The 22,572-nt window shown below is 41.1% G+C and overlaps 1 protein-coding gene across 1 annotated transcript in view; it reads right to left on the reverse strand.

Annotated features, from left to right (window-relative positions):
* Positions 1-5,082: 5,082 nt before the first annotated feature.
* The window catches only part of PRDM6 (PR/SET domain 6), a gene marked incomplete at both ends in the record, with an annotated part of 104,576 nt that continues 87,086 nt past the window's right edge, over positions 5,083-22,572 (reverse strand). The window contains 3 exons of the mRNA XM_080698314.1: positions 5,083-5,197; positions 12,159-12,335; positions 21,448-21,790. Of these exons, the coding sequence (XP_080554440.1) occupies positions 5,083-5,197; positions 12,159-12,335; positions 21,448-21,790 (635 nt within the window). The remainder of the gene's footprint in view (positions 5,198-12,158; positions 12,336-21,447; positions 21,791-22,572) is intronic.

Genomic DNA, 22,572 nt, shown 5'->3' on the forward strand with positions numbered 1-22,572 from the left:
ATATTTCTACTTTGAAAAGCAACTGAATAGTAGTTTTCTATATAAACAATCCCCCAAACCAATTACTAGCAATTCGTTTTGCACTGAGGTGCCAGAGACCTCGGGACTCAGAGAAGAATGCTACTTACTGATGAAGAAGATTCTCCAATTTTATGCTACACTCTTGGATGAGGAGGTTTAAATGCTAAACTCAACCAAACAACTGCTATATATGTTTTGTGTGGGGGGGTACTGGGGATTGAACCCAGATGTATTCTACCTACAGGCTACACCCTCAGCCTTTTTTATTTTGAAACAGGGTCTCTCTAGGTTGCTGAGAGTCTATGTTGCTGAGGCTAGTCTAGAACCTGTGATCCTCCTGTCTCAGTCTCCCAAATACTGGGATTACAGATGTGAGCCACCATGCCCAGCTAACAACAGCTATATTTGAACCACTGATGAATGTCCACTCTGGTAGTGCTCTCTGCAGCACCTGAGCACACTGTCAATTCTAAAGAAGGCTTGGGTGTCCCTGTCTGTGAGAGCATGCACGACAGCCACACACAGGACACTGTGTGGCAATGTCAAGGTTCGGCACTAGCAAGGCACCTCAGATTCACCGAGGGTCCCCAGAGTTCCTTCCCTGAGCAGTTCCAGCCCTGTTGACATCTGTTGCCTTGTCAATGAGAAGTATTATAAAAACCTAAGACACTGGCCCTAGTCCTGGTGTGATGTCTCAGTATTGCTGCTAAGAACAAATAGCCTGGAGGGGTAACCAAAGACAACCAAGTTGTGATGTGAATTTGTTTTCAGACACACTGCTTTCTGACCCCCTGCTGAGTTTATATCTCTCGGATTCTTTTAGTTGCAGCAGTCTCTTAACCACATTGAGACAATGGTCCAAGGGAGTCATGCTACTAACTGGTCACTTGGAAGAATATTATTTTCTCACCAATAATTAGTTAATTAGCGCTGATTATGGCAAGTGCCTCCAATGAGGTTTTGATATAAAAGAAGATTATAATACATAGTTGTTGAATCAATTAATGGAACAATGAGCTGATCAATTGATGAAAAAGTCGATGAACTGGTAAATGTTTATAAATATTTGTGTATCAGGTCTAGAGTGAAGCTTTCCCAAGGTTTAGCCAAAAGACTGTAACCTCTTGAGGACAGAGTGGTATCATAACTTCTTTTGTTATACGTAGTTTCTAAAGAAGGCTACACTCAAAAAGACATTTAACATAAATGTAGTAATTGAGCCAAATTATATAAATTATACAAATTTTTAGCTTCATAGATTTATCCATTTAATAACTTTGTAAAAACATATCTTCCCTATAAAAAGTAAATTTTAGAAATAAAGACAAAAACAAAATGAAAAGTTTCTCTGAAAAAAAAATTAATGAGCATTTTTTTGGGGAAAGCATTCAATTTTTCTTTAGGTTATTGAGGATTTCTAGAAATATGACTGTCTTTAGCCCCACTGCCACCTTCTACACTATGATTTTACTGTGTATTACCCTTTGGCTTAGACTCTTAGCTGAACAAATGAATATATGCTAAAATGTAAAGCCTTATTCTGAAATCAAAACATACCATTCTTTTGTCCCGAGTGACTGAAAGGGTAAAGAAGATTGCTTTAAGAGCCAAGCCCTGGTTAGTTTCAACAGTCCACCTTCTCATCTTAGATATCCTCTTTCCTTGGTGGTTCTGAGCTTTTACTGTTTTATGCCAGTATTAGATAGAAACTTGCTAATCAGGAAAACTGGTGAATCTTTAATTGCAGTTTCCACCACCACTTGCTGTATCCCAAGTGATGATGGATCCATTTTAGACCTGCTCAGTTTCTGACCTGGGCTGGTTCACCCTCCTTAGGCAACCTGGTGGCCCCCCGCTCCCAGGAGGTCACCATATTGATGCCGAACTTAGTGTGGACACCCCCTCAGCATAGCGCACTACAGCCCAGAACTCCTGGACTTAAGCGATCCTCCCACCTCAGCCTCCCGAGTAGCTGGGACTACAGGCGCGCACCACCGTGCCTGGCTGATGGAGCCATTTTAAATAGAAAAGTTTAAAAGCCTTTCAATTGTTGGGACGTCTCAAGGAGAAACCCCTCCCAGCACACACACTGGGATCTAGCACCTTTGCCGGGGCTCCAAGTCACTTAGGCTCAGAAGTATGAAAATTGTAATTATCTCAAAATGCATGGAATATAATAATATCCACATTTTCTATATATTAAGAAAATATTTTCTAGTCAAATTTATTGGAATATATATAAAATATCTCTTTTTCTTGCAGTACTGGGGATTGAACTCAGAGATATTCTACCTCCAAGCTATACCCCCCAGCCTTATTTTTTATTCTTTGTTTTGAAACAGGGTCTCACTAAGTTGTGAAGAGCCTCACTAAGTAGCTGAGCCTGGCTGTAAACCTGTGACCCTCCTGTCTCTGCCTCCCAAAAACTGGGATTACAAGTGTGCACCACCATGCCCAGCTAAAAATCTTTCTTAATAATAGAAGAAAAATAGAGTAGAATACTAGAAGGATCTGTGTAGAGGCCACTGTGACATTCAGTGGGAGTTTGGGACCAGCTAGTAAAGCCATGGGTGGGGGGCAGACATCACCGCTCTGGGAACTCTTCCCAAGGATGCTATCAAGGGAGGAATGAAGGCCTCTTCTCCTTATACCTGCAGCCACAGGACCTGAGTGAGTGGCCTTGTGTTCAATTAGAAAATGAAGCAAATATTTGATTTTTTCACAAAAACCAACCAAACAAAATACGGCTGAGCCCCTTATCTTTTTCAGAAAGTTCAACCAACTGTTTCAACCTTAACATGGGCCAGTTTGCTCATCTGTGCAGCTGATCTGTCCTTGTCCTGCAGGTTTCAAGTTAATGTGGCTACATGTTAGCTTCCTGGTGACATGGGTTGTTGGCAGATGCTTCTGTCACACTTAGAGCAGGGAACTGTAAAATCAGAACACATGCCTACCTACCAGAGAACACTTAATCTGTAACAGTGACAGAGTAGCCTGGATTGCTTACCACTCCCGGGACAAAATAACCAACAAGAACGGGGGGAAATTCCCAGTGAACGACTCGTGATTGGCAACTGGAGGCCAGAAGAGCGGAGTTCCTCTCTGTGGCCTCCAATCCTAGATGATTCTAACTACAAACACAGAGAATAAGGCCCTATTTTATCCCATGTTAAATGTGACCGTTGGCATCAAGGAATAGAGAAGCACAATTAGAAGAGGAGATTGTCAAAAAAAATTAAAGACATGGTGACAGAAACTAAACCACACAGTGTCCTTGCCTTTCAGTAGTGAGATCTGTGTGTGTATCTTCTCTCTCTGTCTCTGTTTCTCTGTCTCTCTGTCTCTCTCTATCTCTCTCTCATAGTCTCATAGTACTGGGGATTAAACCCAGGAGGATTCTGCCTGCACTACATACATACCCAGCCCTTTTTATTTTGAAACAGGATCTTGCTAAGTTGCTGATGCTGGCCTAGAACCTGCAATCCTTCTGTCTCAGCCTTCCAAGTGCTAGGATTACAGGTGTGTGGCACCATGCCAGGCTATTTTATTTTATTTTATTAAGGGATGACAAGAGAGAGCGCAAAGACCAGGAATTCCTTAAAACACTGTACCTTGCTAATAGGTGACCAAGAAATCTGCAAACAGAACTTATTTTTACTAAACAGTCTGAATAAATGGCTTGGAGGTGGACTTAGCCTCTGAACTGCTGCGGGGAACTACGGGGCCAAGAACTGCTCAAGCCATGACGGCTGCCCGCTGCAGGCTCATTTCACAGAACGTGATCCAACTGTATTGCTTCACCGCTGTGGAACCACCCAAAGGCTGGTGAAGTTGAACTCACTTTCCAGCCACTCAATAAAGAGCAGTGCAGTCGCACATGTAACGTTCCCTCTTTTGATTAATCCATGGAGAGGAAAGGTAATTCCTACTGATAAAATTAACTGCTCCTGGGCCATATGAGTAACCTGAATCCCCCCATCCCCCGTGGCTCCTCCCATCCGTCCATGGTTCATGGCCTGGCCTGTTCTCATCTATTCCCGCAGTAATGCTTCTGCCACACAGAGGATTCAAGGGGCCTCCAGGCTCCGCGTGCACAGGGGAGGAAGATGAAACTGCCTAAGGTGAGGTGAGTTGCTGGCGTGGTTAGGAACTACGTTTGCTCACATGTTCAACGCTTGCCCAGACAGAATCAAAAAATTACTTGAAGTCTAATACCTCGTGTTCAGCCTCAAACCGAAGAACTTTATTTCCATTTTCTTTTTTTTTTTTTAGGCTAAAATGTTATTAAAAACAAAATTTTCTCCACTAGCTGCTTCAGAACAATATACTGTATTATGAAGCCCCGTACATTGGAAATGTTTTGGAAATCCCAACAGGACAAAGGAAGTCCCCCACTCTTTCCTTTGAATTTTGACACTGACATCATTATCCTTCTTTCCAGGCTGTCCTGCATCGAGCCAGGCTGCTGCATGGGAGGAGCCGTGTGAGATGTGCATGAGAACCGGGAATACAGAAGCAGAAGCAGGCTGGCTCTGGGGCTCCGAGCGAGGCTCTCGTGTCTGTTTCCATGGTCCCCACTGGGCCAGCCTGCATCAGCCGGGCGGTGCCAAAACAGCAGGAAGAGAGGCTGCACAATGAATGGGCCCCTTGAAACATGCTATGAAAACAGGTGCGACGAGAACCAGGTCCCTGTGTATTCACAGTCACAAGTGTGGGCAGAAGAACCCATCCGATTCCTCCCTTTGGTATTAAATAACAGTTAAAAAAAAAAAAAGCTTTTTAGAAACAAAGCAAATGCATGGTGGGACTGGAAACATTAGCCATCCCAGGTTAGCTGTCCACTGAAATCAGTCTCATCCCTAGTCATAAATAAATAATCTCTTTCCCGGTCTGACTTCCACGCCAGGATCAATATCTCTTAACATCTTACTTATTTTATTACTGCTTTTGGTTTTCTGGGACTGATTGAAAGTTGCTCAGAGGAAATCTTTGGTTTTGCTTAAGTGTCCGTGACATTTAATCATGACTTTCCTTGCAGTTTAATTCCAACCAGTCAATCAGTTAATCCACTTCGATTGATTCTGGGCTCTCGGTTATTGGCTTGCACTCATTGGGCATCCGCTGGTGTCGGCTCAGCTGGGTGGCCTGCGTGAAGCTCCGCTCACACCTCTCGCACCTGGTGGAGGCAAGAGAGAAAATTGAGACCAGGGAGCGGGGCCCGCAGGGTGATGGGCTTCCTCTCATCCTGCCTAATCAGAACAGACACTCCAAAGTGGCTTCAGATTTTACCGGCTCAAGAGGTTTAATTGGTGGCTCCTTCCAAGGCCTGGGTGCCTGGGATGGGACAAAGCCCGTCTGATGCAGAACAGAGGAATCTGTCAATAGGCAGGGGGAAGGTGATTTCTCCAGAGAGCCCTGTCCTGCTGCAGCTCTGATCACTGTCAGTTCAAATAGATAAAGAACAAAAAGAGATTTTAGGAGTGAGCCATCAAAGAAGCAGCTTGTCTGCAGTTTTCTGCTCCGTAACCCCAAAGAGAAATTGATGACAAATAGAATTTCACCTACTGCTAATTTAAAGCCCAGAATTCTGCTCCCCTCAACATAACAGCCAAAGAGTGATCATCTCAGAATTTGAAACTTGGTGAAAGCAATACTTTAATTTGCAGGGGTGGGGTTCCTGAAGCTAGTTACAGTGTCACAGCCCAACCAAATTTAGGGTTAGAGCAATTTTAAAAAGGGGAGTTTGTGGTGGGAACTCAGAAAAAGTGGAACTCAATGGATAGTTATGTGTTAAGAAGGGTCACCCCTATACAAAGTATAGTATATATAGTATATGTGTGGGCTATAATTAGGGTCCAGTGTCTCTATGAGGAAAAAACTGCTTTCATACTTCAATTGTATATCCTCCCTTCCAAGGAAAATATTTATTTTCCAAGGAAAATAGGAATGATGCTGAGCTCATTCCTATCTCCCACACAACCTTCACTAATTGATGGCTACTCAATCTATCAAATACACAGTCAGAGGAGGGGAGGCTACAGGTTTTCTATGGTGGCAGCTGTTCCTGGCTGATTGTCTGTGACTGTACACACACACACACACACACACACACACACACACACACGAACTGTAGCAGCAGCTGGGCATAGGGACATTCCAATCTCTACCTTACACATCCACCTTTCACATCTGGAGCATTGGCCTAGCACTTGTCAGGGCCCAGCAGCCACCTCAGCCATCCCTTCTGTCCTTTCCTCAAACCTTGAAAAAAAAAGATGTTCCCAAGGAGCTGCAGATAATGATCTTCCTTTAAATATCATAGCCTCGAGCCGGGCATGGTGGCGCACGCTTGTAATCCCCACGCTTGGGAGGCTGAGACAGGAGGATGGCGCAGGTTCGAAGCCAGCCTCAGCTACTGAGTGAGGCTCTCAGCAACTTAGTGAGAGCCTGTTTCCAAATAAAATATAAAATGGGTCTGGGAGTAGAGCCCAGAAGTAGAAAGCCCTGAGAACCTCTAGTTCTCAGGTCCCTACACTACTGGGGCTACAGCCAAAGCTACTACAAGAAAGTCCCCACTGCCTCATCACATGCAGCATGACCTCCTCTTTCTCCTCATTGGTAAATCATAAAAAATGCTCTGCCACAGAAATAATACCTGTAGGACTAGGGCACTTGTCCAGCCTGGGGGTGTCCCATGCCTGTGAATGTTGAGAGGTGGGAGCTTGGATATACCCCAGATTTTCTGGGCTCCTGTGTCAGTTGAGCATGTCAGGGTAAAGAAGTTGTTTCTTTGATTGTCTTTTGGGGAATATTTTTAGCAGCCTGTTCCACTGTTAAAAACTGCACTGTGATCTTGACAAATGTATAATGTCAGCTTTAATGTATCAGACCTATCAGCTCAATGAAAATAACTCAGAAGTATTGATCAGCTAATGATTTTTGGTGTATTCATTAACGTTCACAGGCAGCTCATCCCCTCTCCAGAGCTCCTGAGTGCTGATGACACGTTAGCGAACTGCTGATTGTTTATTAGAAAACTGATTAGTTACTGGATTAGTGTGTCAAAATATACTACCTTTCACCACTTGACAAACTTTCAAATTATTACATTCCTTTTTTTATTTTGAAGCTCTGGAATCAATTTCAAAGAGAGCAGAATAGTTTAAACAATTGTGAGGAAGGCCAGTTTATATAGTTTAGAATTTTTCCCTTTTAATATTATATGTTAAAATATGAAGAATTCCTAAGTGGGAAGCTTAGTGCTTCCAATAAGGAAAGGTGACTTTTAAATATCATATTAGTTTGGAGACATTAAGAAGAGAGTTATGTTTTCCTCAAGTGTTTGCCTAAAGGTCTTACAGATACTTACATTCATGGGACAATTTGTTGTAGTAGTCAGGAAAATTTTATGATCTACAGGGTGCATGAGTAAACCATTCCTGAAAAATAATTTCTAGTACTATCTTCCCACAAGTATGAGAAAAAATATATGCAGATGTGTTGAACTGCCTGAATCTAGATTATTTCTCAAGGAACTTCCCCTTTGTATGGAAAATGTGCTACTAGAAATAATATCTAAGTGGTTTGGGTATTATAAGAATATAATTTGTATATCAGAGGAAGTAAAGACAACTAAAATACTTTTTTAAAGGCTTCAGATTTATGTTCATCTTAAATCTTAGAGACATCTCCTTCATGAAATATTTTCACAGCTTTGTGAAACTCATCAGAAAGCCTGGCTCATTTCAAGTACCCTGGTGCTGAGAGGTCAGAGCTTGACTTTAGTTGAGTTGGCATATAATTAATCCCAAATTAAAATCTCAGGCAAGTGGTGGGGCATGGATATCTCTAACCCTGGACTTCATGGTGAGGATCCAAGTAAGAAGGAAAGAAAGATGCAGAGGATGAGTCAGGAGGAAAGGCACACTCTCGTGCACAAGTCTCCTACACTGTGCCTGCTCTTAGCCTAGGTGCTGATGTCACCGCCTTGAAGGAACCATTGCAGGAACACACAGGTAGAAAGTCGTCCAAATATCTCAGCAAAGAGGAAGTCCCCAATTTTTTTCCCTTCCAGTCTGAGATCCTCTTGTACTCCTTTACATAACATGATGGTTGATTGGACTGGATGTGCTGGGCACTCAACAAATGTGGTGAAGTTTTCTTACACAGAAAATTCACAAGAAGCTTTCTGTACATCAGCCACTCGTCACAAAATACTTCCTGAACTGGGCCATGGGCTTCATACCTGCGAGGTGCTCAGTGCATATTTACTGATTTGCTCTTTGGATTCACTTTGATTTGTCTAGATGGTGTGCAAATGTTGGATGTCCTTAGGAGTTTCCTTTTATTTCTTTATGCTGAGCCAAACTGCTTTCTTTGAGGCAAAAACATAGTGGTGTTTCCCCTGTCTTCTCATAGAATGAGGGACCCCTCCTAGGGAAAGCCCTGGCCTGCTCATGCAGCTTCCTGGGCTCAGAAGCCAGGCATCAAGCAGGTCACACGCATCCACCCAGGCAGAGCAGAGCAGCCTACCAGAGTCTTGAGACACTATGTTTAGTAATGGAAGGAAAGAAAGGTTCTCATCATAAAGAACAGTTTTAGATTTCAACTCGTTTCCTTCCATCCTTTCCTTCCTGCAATAATATGCATGACTATTGCCATTAAATGCAATGATATCTTGCTTTCACTTCTTGTTCTTCATGACTTCCAGTCTCACAAAACAAACTGAAAGTCAAGACTTTTGATATGACTTTTGATGTTTTAGGTTTCCTATGTTTTCTTTATCTCAGGAATTCTAAGTCTGCAGCCTAGGTTAGCTGTCATCAGGCCCCTGATCTAACTTGGGAGATGGACTCTTTCAGTGAGATTTCAGTTTGACTGGGTTGTGAGGAGACGCCTGGAACAAATCCTGATCTCTTAATGCCAAATCTTCTCCAGTCTTCTCTGGATGCCAACGATCTCGATCTGCCTCCAAACCTCACTGTTCAGCAGATTTCAAAACTTGGAAAGAGCTTGCCCCCGATGTGGCAGGCTCAGTCTTGGCTCTCCCTCGAGAAATGAGCAAGGGCCTCTTGAGCCCCGGGTGGGTGGTACAATCCAAGGACTGAGCCGTTTGGGTCATCTATTTGGAAGCTGCCCCAGGAGAGGGTTTAGGGTTGTGCATCTTTACAAGTTTCTTCTCCTTCTCAGCAACGTTGTTTAAGCCAATACCCATTAGTTGAAACAGTAAAATTAACTGTTGTGACGAAACCTTTTTTATTGACTAGTATGCAACAAAACTTTTTTGAATGTTTGTTTTATAAGATTGTAAAAGGATATCTTCATAATATTTACAAATGTTCAGGGGTTGGATATCCATGGGCTACGGTTGGAAGATTCCCAAAACTCCCTTGAGACAGTTCAATCCTTAAAGACCTGGTTGTATACACTTAAAGATTTAACTTTCCATTTCCCAGAAGATGTTTAAATCTTACACTTTCAAAATAAGCATACACTCAGCTTTCCCCTGCAAATATATATTTGATAAATTGAAACTCCCCCCAAATTTACAGCATGTAGCTATCTTGATAAGTATAGGAGCAGAAAGAACTAAAATGTACACATAGAAATTAATCCAACAATCCTAGTTATTTTCTTAATTTTTCTTTGCATTTCCCAGATGAAACCAGGTATGGTCGCCAAAAACTACTGTTGGGAAGGGGAAAATCTGCAACCATTAAGCCCTTTAAATATTAATCTGATGAATTAAAATTAAGTTAAGATGGTAATTCTATTGGAAACATGACAAAAACAGAATGTTAAAGAAAAAATTGAGTGGAGTCAATGAGGTTACACATAAGTAACACCTTAACATTAATAGAAATCTATTTCCCATTTTGACCCTGGAACCTCTTCAATTAATTACTAAAATCTATTTACACAGCAACAAGATAAAAATCAATCTGATTCCTGGCACTGTGTCTGTCTGGCTGCCCTCTGTAATGTGCGGGACCAGGAGGATCCTCTGAACTCCCACACCTGTTTCTGAACAGCTCTCATGGTCAAAGGCACATGAGCCATTGTCTCCTTTCACCTACAGAGCAGTGCTGAATCCAGATTCTGGGAAGCCTCCGGGGTCAGGCCTGAGGGTGACAACAAGGTCTACCAGGCAGGTCCTAAACACTAGTGATGGGGATATCCTAAGATGGAGAAGCCCTCTACTGCCTCAGGGTGATTAAAGAAAGAGGCTCTATTTGGCCTATTCGAGAGCACACTGCAGGATCAACTTTAGACCTCACCCAGCTCACTTTACTGCATACTTTTATGCCGTTAGCAATCTGTGCCTATGTATATGGACATAAGTTACCACCATTATTTTATTACTAATATCAATTAAACCATGGTAAATAATAATTAAAAGTAACTAATTCTTGGGGAGATCAACAAAGATGACAGCCTTTTATGAGTTCCTTCCTAAATTGACTGCCCACTGAGAAAGGCAGGACCCAGAGCAGCAGGATGTGCTACCCGACATACACTGTCCTCAGGCTGAGCATGACAGTGTGTTCCGACAGCAGATCTAGAGGGAAAATGATGGGTCATGAGACTCTGGGAGGAATTCTTGACTGACACTGAGCAAGGGAGTTAGTCTCCTACTCCCTGGACCACTTTCATTCTTGCTTGATCTTGTCCTACAGATGGTAAATAAGGCTGTTTATGCCCTTTTAATTTTCTTTCTCAAACAAGGGAAGCCATTATGGCAAATGAGTAAAGAGAGATGTAAGAGGGAAGACAGTTCATCACACAGACAGTTAAAACTGCTCTGAGGCCATCAGCCAGTTATGCGTGCTGGTTCACCCTCCCAAACCTTTCCACGGGCTGCTCGAACAAATGGAAATATTGCTTCCCCTGTATGTCTGGCAAACCTCTGCTCATCCTTCATGACACATCTTCAGTATCATCTCCCTGACAGCACTGATTATTCCATTTCTTGCTATTCCCAAATATTATACCTACATATTTTATTGTTGCACTTTTAACCCTGTTATTTACTGTGTATGTGCATGTATGTGTGTGGGGGGGGGTATTTTTCTGGGGCCTTCTACCTCTGAGTTACACCCCAGCCCTTTTTTAATTTTTATTTTGAAATGGCCTTGCTAAATTACTGCATGCTAGCTTCGAATCTGTGATCCTCTTGTCTCAGGATCCCAAGTACTGAGATCACAAGTGTGCACCACCATGTCTGGCCTCACCTTACGTTATTAACTGAGCTTCCCCTAAGAGTGTGAGGCCTTCAAAGCTGGAGTGGGATGGGACTGAGTCTCATTCACCTTTGTATCTCTTATGCTTAGCAGGGTACCCAGTGCAAAAGTAGATGCTCAATAAGTATTTGCTGGTTAAATGAGCATATATAATTGAAGGAGTGAATGAAGAAATGAATGAGTGAGTGAACAGGTTGCAGTGCATGGTTCAGATGAGCACTGTTTTGATGCCTGGGCTGTATCTTCAACACATTCTCTTGCTCAGGTGCCCTTACCCTGCCAAAGTCCTCAAAATTCACTTTCATCTCTTCCCATATTCCTGAATCCTCAAGAAGTCAAGATGTCCTGTGTTTGAATTTTTGTTTTGTTTTTCACCAAAATTTTGAGGTCAAAAATATACACTAAGAAGTCATAAGTTTGCAACTATAATAGATCCAAACTCCTTAACACATAAGAGGAAGAAATAGTTCACCAGAATTTTGAAGGGTTCAAGTCCTTCAAGAAAGAGTTATTTCAGATGTCCCAAACTTATGGCTACCTTCCTCAAGGTCATAGGGATTACTGATGGCCAAAAGAGCTCTGTGTTGTGGCTTCTAAATAAACTTTAGATACACAAACCCTCAGAAACTCAAAAGAATATTAAAATTACTTACTCATGTCTCCTTATTTTATTAATTAGAAGACAGACCCAGAAAGATCATCTCATGTCTGAGGCAGAAAAATTTGAGCCAGAATGAGTATATAGGTTTCTCAACTTCATTTCCTAAATGTTGGTCACTAGCCTACAGACTTTTGTAGCCTTGACGCTGACCTTCCCAGGGGCCTTCACCCGACGGTGAATCTGCCATCTCTGGAAAAGGCTAAGAGAGCGAGGACACATGGCTAGCCACTACTTACTTGAAGGGCTTTTCTCCAGTGTGGGTTCGGATGTGGTTGTTGAGAGTGGTGGCCCCAGCAAAGGCACGACCACAGTAGCCGCACTTGAAGGGCCGGTCACTGGAGTGAGTGACCACGTGGTTCCTCAGTTCTGAAGGTTGGGAAAAGGACTGGGAGCAGTGGCCGCATTGATAGGGTCTGCAACAAATAAAGAGACTTCCTGGTCATTATTTTCCACGTTGGTCAGTGGAAATCAGCATCATGAGACAAGGGCCCAGAACTTTTTTTTTTTATGTATTTGCACACTTTTCAAGACAGAGCAGAGAGCTTTGGCCTCTGGGTTCCTACAATTTTACTTGTTGCCACAGAAAAAGAATTCACAGAGCTGCTGAGACATAACAATTCCCAAGTGAATATTTCCTTTGAGTACTAATCATACCATTTCAAAAATCACTATTTTCTGGTTTTTATCTCTCCCTGGGGAAACATTAGTGTATTTTTGTAAGGCTTGAAAGCACAGGCTTAATTAAGCTGAATATTACAAGAAAAAAATATGTAATTGTCTCTTATGGTTCCATGGCATTCTTCACTTTTCAAAGTGCTTTAAAATAAATTATCTAGCTTAATCTTTATAATAATCCTCCAGGACAGGAAAAGTGGTTGTTATTATTTCTGGCAGTTCAGAAAATTGAGAATAAACGATCCTTGCACGATATAAGCTCTTGACGCCAAGGTCATCTTAGTTTGTTTGGACCTTATTCTCAGTGCCAGATAAACATACAGGCAAGTTTCACACGTGACCAATAAACGCTAAATTGCCCGGGGTCTATCCACAACACAACCACTGGTAGTGCACAAACATGGATGTGCACCCAGGTGCATCTCTTTGTAAAAGAAATCCCCACTTCTACTTACCACCCCTTCCCCTGAATGTTTATCCATCGAGTCTTTTTCTTGAACCTCAGTCCCCCAGTTTAATCTGGGAGCAGGGAATTATTTATAGCAGCACAGAAATGATGGGCTGTCACTATGCTTGCAGATGGGTGACTGGGATGCAAGAGCAAATGGAAAGAAGTTGTGACAAATACCTGATAATTAGCAAGATTATCAGAGCACATTCTTTCCAGCTCATGAGAAGTAAATCAATTTTTGGTTTTCATAAAATAGATTAAAATTCTGTCTTCCCTACAGAAGTTCTTCTGCTGACTTAAGCAGAATCTGGTGAGTGATATGAAACCTGAGGAGTTTTCCCTATTCGAAGCTATTTCATATCATTCTTTGACAAGGCTCTAATTTGTTTATCAAATTTTTTGTTCGGGAAATTAATAATCTGTCATGAAGGATATTAACAGAGCTCACTACCCACCCCCAGTTTGCAGCCCAGACATTTCTAGCCACAGTTAGAAAGCCAATGGCAAAAGAAGACTTAATTGCTCTGCCTTTAACACATGCAGAAACTCCAATGACCAGAAACCAAAATCAAGGGCCAGGAGACAATGGTCCCTGAGCATGTACAACAATTCAATTAAGATCAAAATAAAGTGTACCCTCTCATTTGTCAAGTGAAGTGCTTAATTGTGGCTACTTGCCTCACTGAACACAAACACTATTATTTTACCAGGCTTCCGCACACTGAGCACTGATTGTAGAATTTTTTAGCTTGATTAATAGTCCAGGATTGGTCAATAACTCAATACTATACAATTTTAATTACTTACATTTAGAAATCTATCTAACTGCTCTCAAACAAGTTTCAAAGAAATATATAAGAATCCTTGATAAGGAGTTTATTAATCTTGACAAATTACACATACATTTTATGACAATTATAAAATAATGCTTTGAAAGTCATTAAAATTATATGTAGATGAAAATGTCCTCCTGCCAGATCTGTTCTCGGTAGGAGACATTCACCTTTAAAAAAATTTCTCAAAAAATAATTCTCTTAGGAATAAATTTTTAATGCTATTAAGGATTATAAACAAAATAATATATTAATATATTCTATTTACACTAACAATTGATTTTTCTAATAGTGAAGGGACCATTAACATTTATTAGCCTCTGGTTATCTATTTTAATAGCTATCACTATAAACAATAAGCCTCTAAATAAAACCAATTAATCTTTTCTTTTTTTCCCTACCTCTGCTGTCAAAAGTTGAGGTGATTTATTTCCTATAGTCAGAAGTCAATCCATCCTTTTTATGTTAAGTCACAGTGGCAAAGATTTACACACAGAAGAACAGAGATGACTACAGAGAGGCTTAGCTGAGTTCTTACACCCCGGTAACAACAGTGAAAAATGAATGAAAAAAATGAAAAACATGAAAAATGAAGGACTCTAAAACATTGCTTTTGGCCGGCACCAGCCTGAGAGGCATTTTTAGGGATCCAGTGACTGATATGCATAGTTTTTAGAACCTTGAAAAAGTTAGCTTGGCTGAATAGAAGGCCTAGAGCAGGAGAGACAACAGAAAGCTCAGCCTCTAACTTGATCAGCTGTGGGGCTTGGACCAGTCACTCAACCTCCCTGACCTTCCTTTTTCATCTATCTGGAAAGGGGAGTGGACAAAGCTGGGTTCACTCTGACATTCCATCATGCTTTGCTCCTTCCGTCAGGTAACTGACTCCTCTGCCTGGCCTGGGATTTGTCCAACCCACAGCCTTACAAGACAAAGCATTACCAATGACCTCCATTTTGCACCATGTGTACTAGTTGGTGCCCTGGAGCTGTGTGTGTGTGTGTGTGTGTGTGTGTGTGTGTGTGTGTGTGTGTACATGCTCACTAGAATGTGGAAAATTTTAATGTATTGGTTAAAAAGTTTAGAATTTGAAACAAGAAAATGTAGTACCAAAATTACCAAGCCCTAATTTTAGTTAATTTCAAAAAGCAAAGCAAGTTTCTTTAGTCTTAGATACCTTGAAAAATAAGATTTTAAATAGTCTGATCATATTCAGCTTGGCAGAGCTTGACTTCATACAGAACTTATTTATTTATTTATATTTTTATTATTATTATTAATTTATTAATTTATTTTTTGGTGGTACTGGGGTTCCTAGAAGCCCTTCTACCTCCGGGCTACACTCCCAGACCTATTTTCTTATACTTTTTTATTTGGAAACAGGGTCTCCTCAGCCAGAGCGGCTGGCTTCGAACCTGCGCGATCCTCCTGTCTCTGCTTCCCAAGCGCGGGGATTACAAGCATGCGCCACCACACCCAGCCTCATGCAGAATTTAGAACTTGAGTGAGAACCTCACTTTTATAACAGTTTTTCTCTCAGTCTAGAAATTTATAGAAAGACTTCAGGACAGGAGTTACACAGCTAGAAGACAAGATTCTTTTATCCTTTCTTCCCCTTAATTGTCAGCATTTTCTTTCAAATTAATAAACAGAAATGATCAAAAAGGTAATTTTAAAATGTATTACGTGGCTAGGGTTTATTCTAAAAACACAGGAACACATTCAAGATAGAATTAAATCTCAAGCAGGGTTTAGAAAACATTATCACCACTTTGGAATCTCAGGTGTCAAAGTTTTGTTTGGGACAAACCTCCAAGCGAGTCCTGACTATGCACCTACACTTCTATTAAACACCTCTCAACTCACAGCGAAGGGCCTCTGTACGCAGGATTCCTTGCCATTACTCAGCTTACTCAGCTTTTTACTCTGGTTACTAACATTTCCATTACTTTTTCAAAGGCTAGCAAGATAATAAGACTTTATCCATTATGATTTTTTTTTTTTTTTTTGGTGGTACTGGAGTTCCTGGAAGTCCTTCTACCTCCTGGCTACACTCCCAGACCTATTATTATATTTTTTTATTTGGAAACAGGGTCTCTTAAGCCAGCGCACACACGGCTGGCTTCGAACCTGCACGATCCTCCTGTCTCCGCCTCCCAAGTGCAGGGATTACAAGCATGCACCACCACGCCTGGCTCCATTAAGACTTTGGATACAATCGATCTTAGCTCCAAAGTTCTGTCTCCCTTTGATGCGCCATACCTGAGGAAGGACAGGACTGACACCCATGGGCGCTCTGTTTAGCTTTATACTCGTTCCAAGATCTCACATCTTTACATTTGGGAAACTCCTTTCTAAAGCACTTTATTCTTCCAACTCATTATGCACATTAAGTATTGTACTGTTCTCAAAGCAGACACAACATATCACAACCATAAGTACCTACGGTTTTGTTACTACCTGAGATCTGGAGCAATGTTATCCAATGATGAGGGCATCCTGGATTTGAGATATCCAGTATAGGGGGCATTAGCCACATGGAACAGCTGAGCACTTGAAACATTCACCTAAGACACTAAGTATTATTTCACTTAATTTTTATTAATGTGGAAAGCCTCGTGTGTCTGGTACCAACACAGAAATCAAACTTAATAAAAAACTAGGAAGCATTCTGTATTCAATTAAAGAATACTGAAAAGTAAAGTGCGGGTAGGTTTAGTTAGCATATATGGATGCTGGTAAGTTTTTTTTATTTTTTATTTTTTTTTTGGTGGTACTGGGGTTCCTGGAAGCCCTTCTACCTCCGGGCTACACTCCCAAACCTATTTTTTTATATTGTTATTTGGAAACAGGGTCTCTTCAGCCAGAGCAAGCAGCTGGCTTCGAACCTGCGCAATCCTCCTGTCTCTGCCTCCCAAGCGCGGGGATTACAAGCGTGCGCCACCACGCCCGGCACTGGTAAGTTTTTAAGCAGAGAGAAAGCAGTGAAATAATTTCATACCTTCCCTGACACGCTCTGAAACTGGCAGCTCCTCAGCCAAAGAGTACGCCAGTAAAATGTGCAATTCATTTTCTTTGAGTTTGCAATTGGGTTGGTATACACATAGAAAAAGGATGAAACATTTAACAAAATTAAGTGTGGTTTGGTTTAAAATTATTAATCCTTCTTTGATTTTTTTTTTCCATGGCGTGAAAGCCTTCAGGGTTTTTGTTCAGTTGGGGCTACATTCTCTCCTTGCTCCACATCAGCCAGCCCAAGCGCAAATCTCCCAAGACTTCAAAGGGCCCCTGCTTAGGTCACTGCTGGCTGGTGGAGTAAGAATAGAACTTAGCTCTATGTAAGGAGAAAAAGACTCAGTAAAGTACAGAACCAAAAAGAAGATAACCTTCACGCTTGGGTGGAGGAGGGGCAGACAGAAACAGTGGAATACAGGAACATTGATACATCCAGAAAAACTACCATGGTGATGAATGATCTCCAGGCCCCTCCCACCAAACAGCACCTTTAAAAGTCATTTTCCCCTCAGGCACAGTTACATCCAATTACAAACAATGATATTAAACACAAATATGAACAGCTGATGGTGTGCCCAAGGGGCTAAAGGCAAATTTCCCCCACACGGTACAAATAATCTAAAGGGAGAAATAAAAAGGATGCAAAATAAAGATAAGCATTATAAAATACTTTCTGTGAAAACACATAAAAGAAGACACATGTACCAGAAAATAATCCACTGGTTGAGGCTTTGCTTACACCTTTCTGGAGCCTCTTCCTTTCCCTCAGCATGGATTTCTAACTCCTAGTTGGAGCTACAGTGAGACAAGCTGCCCTGACCTAGGAAATAAGCTTATGCAAAAATTCAAATGTTTATGAAGTCTCTAAATAAAATCTTGGTTGATCTAGATTCCAACAGCTTCTTGCCTTTGAATTCACAGGGTAGGGGGTGGTCAAAGAAATATTTGGTTTTGTTTGTTCAGTATTAACAGAACAAAATCAAGAAAATAACAATTCCAGCCGGGTGTGGTAGGGCATGCCTGGAATCAAAGCACTTGGGATGCTGAGACAGGAGGATTGCAGGTTCAATGACAGTCTCAGAAACATAGCGATGCTCTCAGTAACCTAACGAGACTCTGTTTCAAATAAAAAAATAAAAAGGGCTGGGATATAGCTTGGAGAGAGAGCATTCCTGGGTTCAAAACCCAGTAACACACACAGAAAGAAAGAAAGAAAGAAAGAAAGAAAGAAAGAAAGAAAGAAAGAAAGAAAGAAAGGGAAGAAAGCTTCGAAGAAGGAAGGAAGGAAAGAAGGAAAATTCCATGGCTCCTAGACCCTCATGGATATGTTTTTATCTTTAGTGCTCATTACTACTTTGCCAGTTCAAATCGATTTCTTTTTCTGTATTCTGTGTGAAATAACTCAGTGGTGAAAATGGTAATGCCAGAATTGCTGGATATCCCCAGATCTTTATACAAGGCATAGACTTTTGTAAAGCACTGACATGAAAAAGCTCACAAATAGAGACACACAACACCTCTTCGATAAAAGTTCAAATGTCTGGGGTTTCATGGTCTGTTGAGTGAAAAATCTTTAGGATTTCAGATGAAGAGGCCTCAAATCTAGGGAACTTCGAATTTAAACCTGTTGGAAACTCTAATCTGTTCACATCGAAAATATTCAGAAAAAAGTACCTATACTAAATGTGCACAGACTTTTTAAATCATTATTCCTCAAAAATAGAGAATAACAATTTTTAAATGACGTTTACATCGTGTGAGATTATAAATGATCTACAGATTATTTAAAGTGTACAGAAGGATGTACATTGGTTAGATGTAAATCCTGTACCACTTTATATAAGAGATTTGAGCATGCATAGATCTTGGGGTCTGCATAGATCTGGGACTCCTGAGACCAATTCCCTACAGATATTGAGGAACAACTGTATATTTATTGATGAATGGGGACAAACTGCCAAAGACTAAAACCCAGCTGAAATTTATATATATATATTCCATCAATTGTAAGTTTCTATGCAGATAACAGCTGTTTCTAAACTTAGTAACTATCATGAACAACTTTCATTTTCCATTATGGTCCTATACATTTTTCCTATCAAGCAACCTCCCTGATGTAGTAAAGGATTATGAACAGTATCTTTTCCTTCCGAACTCTCTGATACAAAGAAAGCATCCTGAGTCTGAAAAAACAACAACAAAAACCCTATTCCAATCCTATAAGCTAAACGCAAAGTATGCAGCTTGAATGCTATTAGTAGCTCACAGTACCTGGCATCTCCCTCTACTTCCTCTTATCTGGAATAATGGACTCATACGTAATGGTATAATTCAAGCATCTTCCCACTGTTACTATGAAACACTGTTTTATTACTTTGCCCGTAAAAGGACTGATCTTTTGATGTCATAATTCTTAATTTTTGACTTATTCATGAATTTTGTCAACTGCCTCTCAAGTTTTCACCAACAAAGTGCAGGAAGGGAGAAGCAGGAACCCAATGCTTGAGTAACCTGAGCCCACTCTGGCTAGTAAGCCTGATAACAAAAACACCCTTTATTCTTCCCAGTCTAGAAAGTCTGATCTCTGAGTATCTGAGTCAAATAAGCCATTTAGGTCTAGCACGAGATAGGAATCTCATACCACTGAGATTTTTGCCAAAACTCTAAATTAACTTAGAATCAGCAGTGACCTAACAAGCTCTCATACAAGTGCATTTTGTATATGGAAGCTAAAGTTTTAGATAGTTTTCATGGATATATTACAAGTGATGACACTATATTTTACAGGAAAGCCTTCAGAGGGACTTTAGCCATAATACACCCATGATTTTCTAAGTGTGACTGGCATCTGACAAAACAGTCTGTTTCGGTATTTTCCTATTTGCTTTAAAGTAGTTTGACTGCTTTTATGACATTCACCACAAAAATCATCCAGAAACTTGCAACTCTAATTTCATTTTTACTCTGCGTGTTCAGTTTCCATGACTACAACAAACCTTTGCAAATAATAGATGCATACATCTGAACTCACTCAACTTTATAAAAGCAACTTTATAAAAAAGAATTTAATGCATATGTTATACTAAAAACTGCTAAAATGCCTTGTAAATTCAGAATAGATGTATCTTGAGGCTATATGTATATTTGAAAGAAAAGTAAACTTAAAAAAAAAATTCTTTCTGAATGAGGAAATCATTGTCAAACTTTGCTATCACCTCTACAGCTAAGAGTACTAAGAGGTACACAAGTCTGTTAATACTTTCATGGAGACACAGCTGTCTTAACAATCCTAATGTAAATGTTTCAACATTAATTAGTTACAACAATGCTTGATGCTAAGCAAGTGGTTGTTATAATGGCACAATAAAGATGTACCATTGTAAATGTGCACATGTACCTCAAAACGATTATATCAGTCTCCCCACCTCCTTCCACCACACCTCCATCCTCTCTGCCCTGGCTTGGATTTTCTGGACACACTGCAGGATCCTACAGAGCTGGGAGGGAAGCACTCACTAAGCTAAGCATACATTACTAGGCAAAAAGAGTTAAGGGGCTCATTTAATTAGAATAATCAGTGGCAAAATTAAGGAAATAATTCAAGAATTTTTGCTTTCAAGTCTCCTATCCTAACTCTGAAAATCATCTTCTGCTTTTTTATTCAAAGTGAATTTTCAATGCTATTCCTAGAGATTTGGGATTTAATCAAGTTTTCCTATGACAGAAAGGAGAGATAAAACACAAGCAATCCTTTCTTATTGAATTAATTTGATTTTTGTCTTTTGCACTCCCTGCTATCAAGACTGTCGAATAAACCAGTTTTGATTCATAAATAATAGTTCCATTATATCTACTGTGCCACTCGTCAGAGTACCTGAAATTTTAATTCACTTGTTCAGCTAAATTTCATCCTCAGTTCATGGCCATAAAATTCTTTATTGACAAACTTTCAAACCAACTTTGACTCTGAGGTATCTAGTCAACATTTTTCTTCTGTGTGGATATTAGTTTATTGAATAAGTGGCATCTGTTTTCCTCCACATCACTAGCAGAGTAGGTATTTCCTTTTGACAGCTTTGCAGGATTTATGGGTTTGCATGCTCTGAAGAAAAATAGTACTAAGCAAAAAATTCCAATTCATTACCTCTTAGTACTTAATTAAGTCCATACCCACGGCACACTGGAGGTGAACTCTGAAATGACCATGACAGCCGCAGAGCAGCCGGCTATAATATCTTTAGAAGACAGAGAGGATTCTAATTATCCTGACCTCATTTTTCCACCTATGATATTCATAAATGTTCCTTCTATTTTGCTCCCTTTAAACTTGGACAGAACTGTTTGGATATCAAGTGCGGATTTCTCTCTGCAGCCACCAGCCTGTCTGTGCAGCCCTTGTGAAGCACAGAGGCAGGAGTGGCCGGCAGGATTCTCTACCTTCCAGCATGCTGACACCTCTTGGCACAGGCCTGGAGGCGGGGAGTAGGGGCTGGTGGCAAGGCAAGTGGCCAGGCTCGTAAGCAAACACAGTGTGAGCGTGAGATGGGTTACCTGTCGGGGTTCTGTGTGCACACATGCATCTGGAGGAGGATCCTCTGGGTGAAAGTCTTAAAACACTGCCCACATTTCCAGAGATGCCAGTCACTGAACTCTGAGTGCAGCTGGCTTGTGGAAGTGGGGCTTGCCAGGACTCGCTGGTTTTTCACGTTGATTTGGTTAAATCCCGATTCGATGGGCCCAGACTTATCCAGGAGAGAGAAGTTCCGGCTGCAGGGAGTCTGTGGGAACACTACGGAGCGTTGCTGGGTGGCCGGGGAGAGTTTGCTGCTCTTGTTGAAGGGCGGCAGGGCGTCCTGTCGGCACATGGCTTCCATTACAGTTGAAGGGACATTTACTAGAAGAAGGGCAAGAGTTTTAGAAGGTCAGTGTTACTAACACCTCAAATACACAGTAATACATTCGTTTTAAAGTCTTATAAATTAACATTTAAAATTTTAATTTAAACATCAGGGTTTATTCTAGAATAAAATTACTATATAGCCAATAATTCAAGAGAGAAAAGCATCACAAATTGATAACTCCCCTATTGCCTGTTTATTAAGCAACTACCATACGCTCAGGATTGTTCCTAGGTGGGCTTTGCCTTCAGAGTTCACTGTGACTTTAGACAGAGAAGACTCCACAGGCTGCACACTGCACCTGTCTGTAGCAGCTCAACAGGAGGTTCAGCAGAAGATGGGTAGTGAGCAGTGACCACCCATGGTGGCCTGGAGCCCAGCATCTGGTGGGCTTGACTTGCCTTGAAAGTCAGGCCTTGCACCAGACCTTTCCAGCACACAACAGGTGTTCAGGAAGATCCCGTTGAAGATATGAATGGAAAAAAAGTGACACCAGAGACCGATGCCTGGCGTTTTGCTGGGACAGTGATGGGGACAGGCTGGCCCGGCAGACACAGGTTAGTGGATACCCTAGGAATAAGCACTGGGGGACAGACTTCAGAGGGCCTTAAAAGTCCTACTGGATAATTAAAGACTTCATGCCTAGAAATAGGCACCGGGAGGGCTTGAAGAGGCATGACCGACAGAAAGGCACTCAGTGGCTAAAGTTCGCATGGGAGGCAGATGAGATGGGGCTTGCAGCTCAGGCTTCAGAATTAGAAAGACCTCGGGTCAAATC

Source organism: Muscardinus avellanarius (genome assembly GCF_963383645.1).
Source record: "Muscardinus avellanarius genome assembly, chromosome: 7".
NCBI lineage: Eukaryota > Metazoa > Chordata > Mammalia > Rodentia > Gliridae > Muscardinus > Muscardinus avellanarius.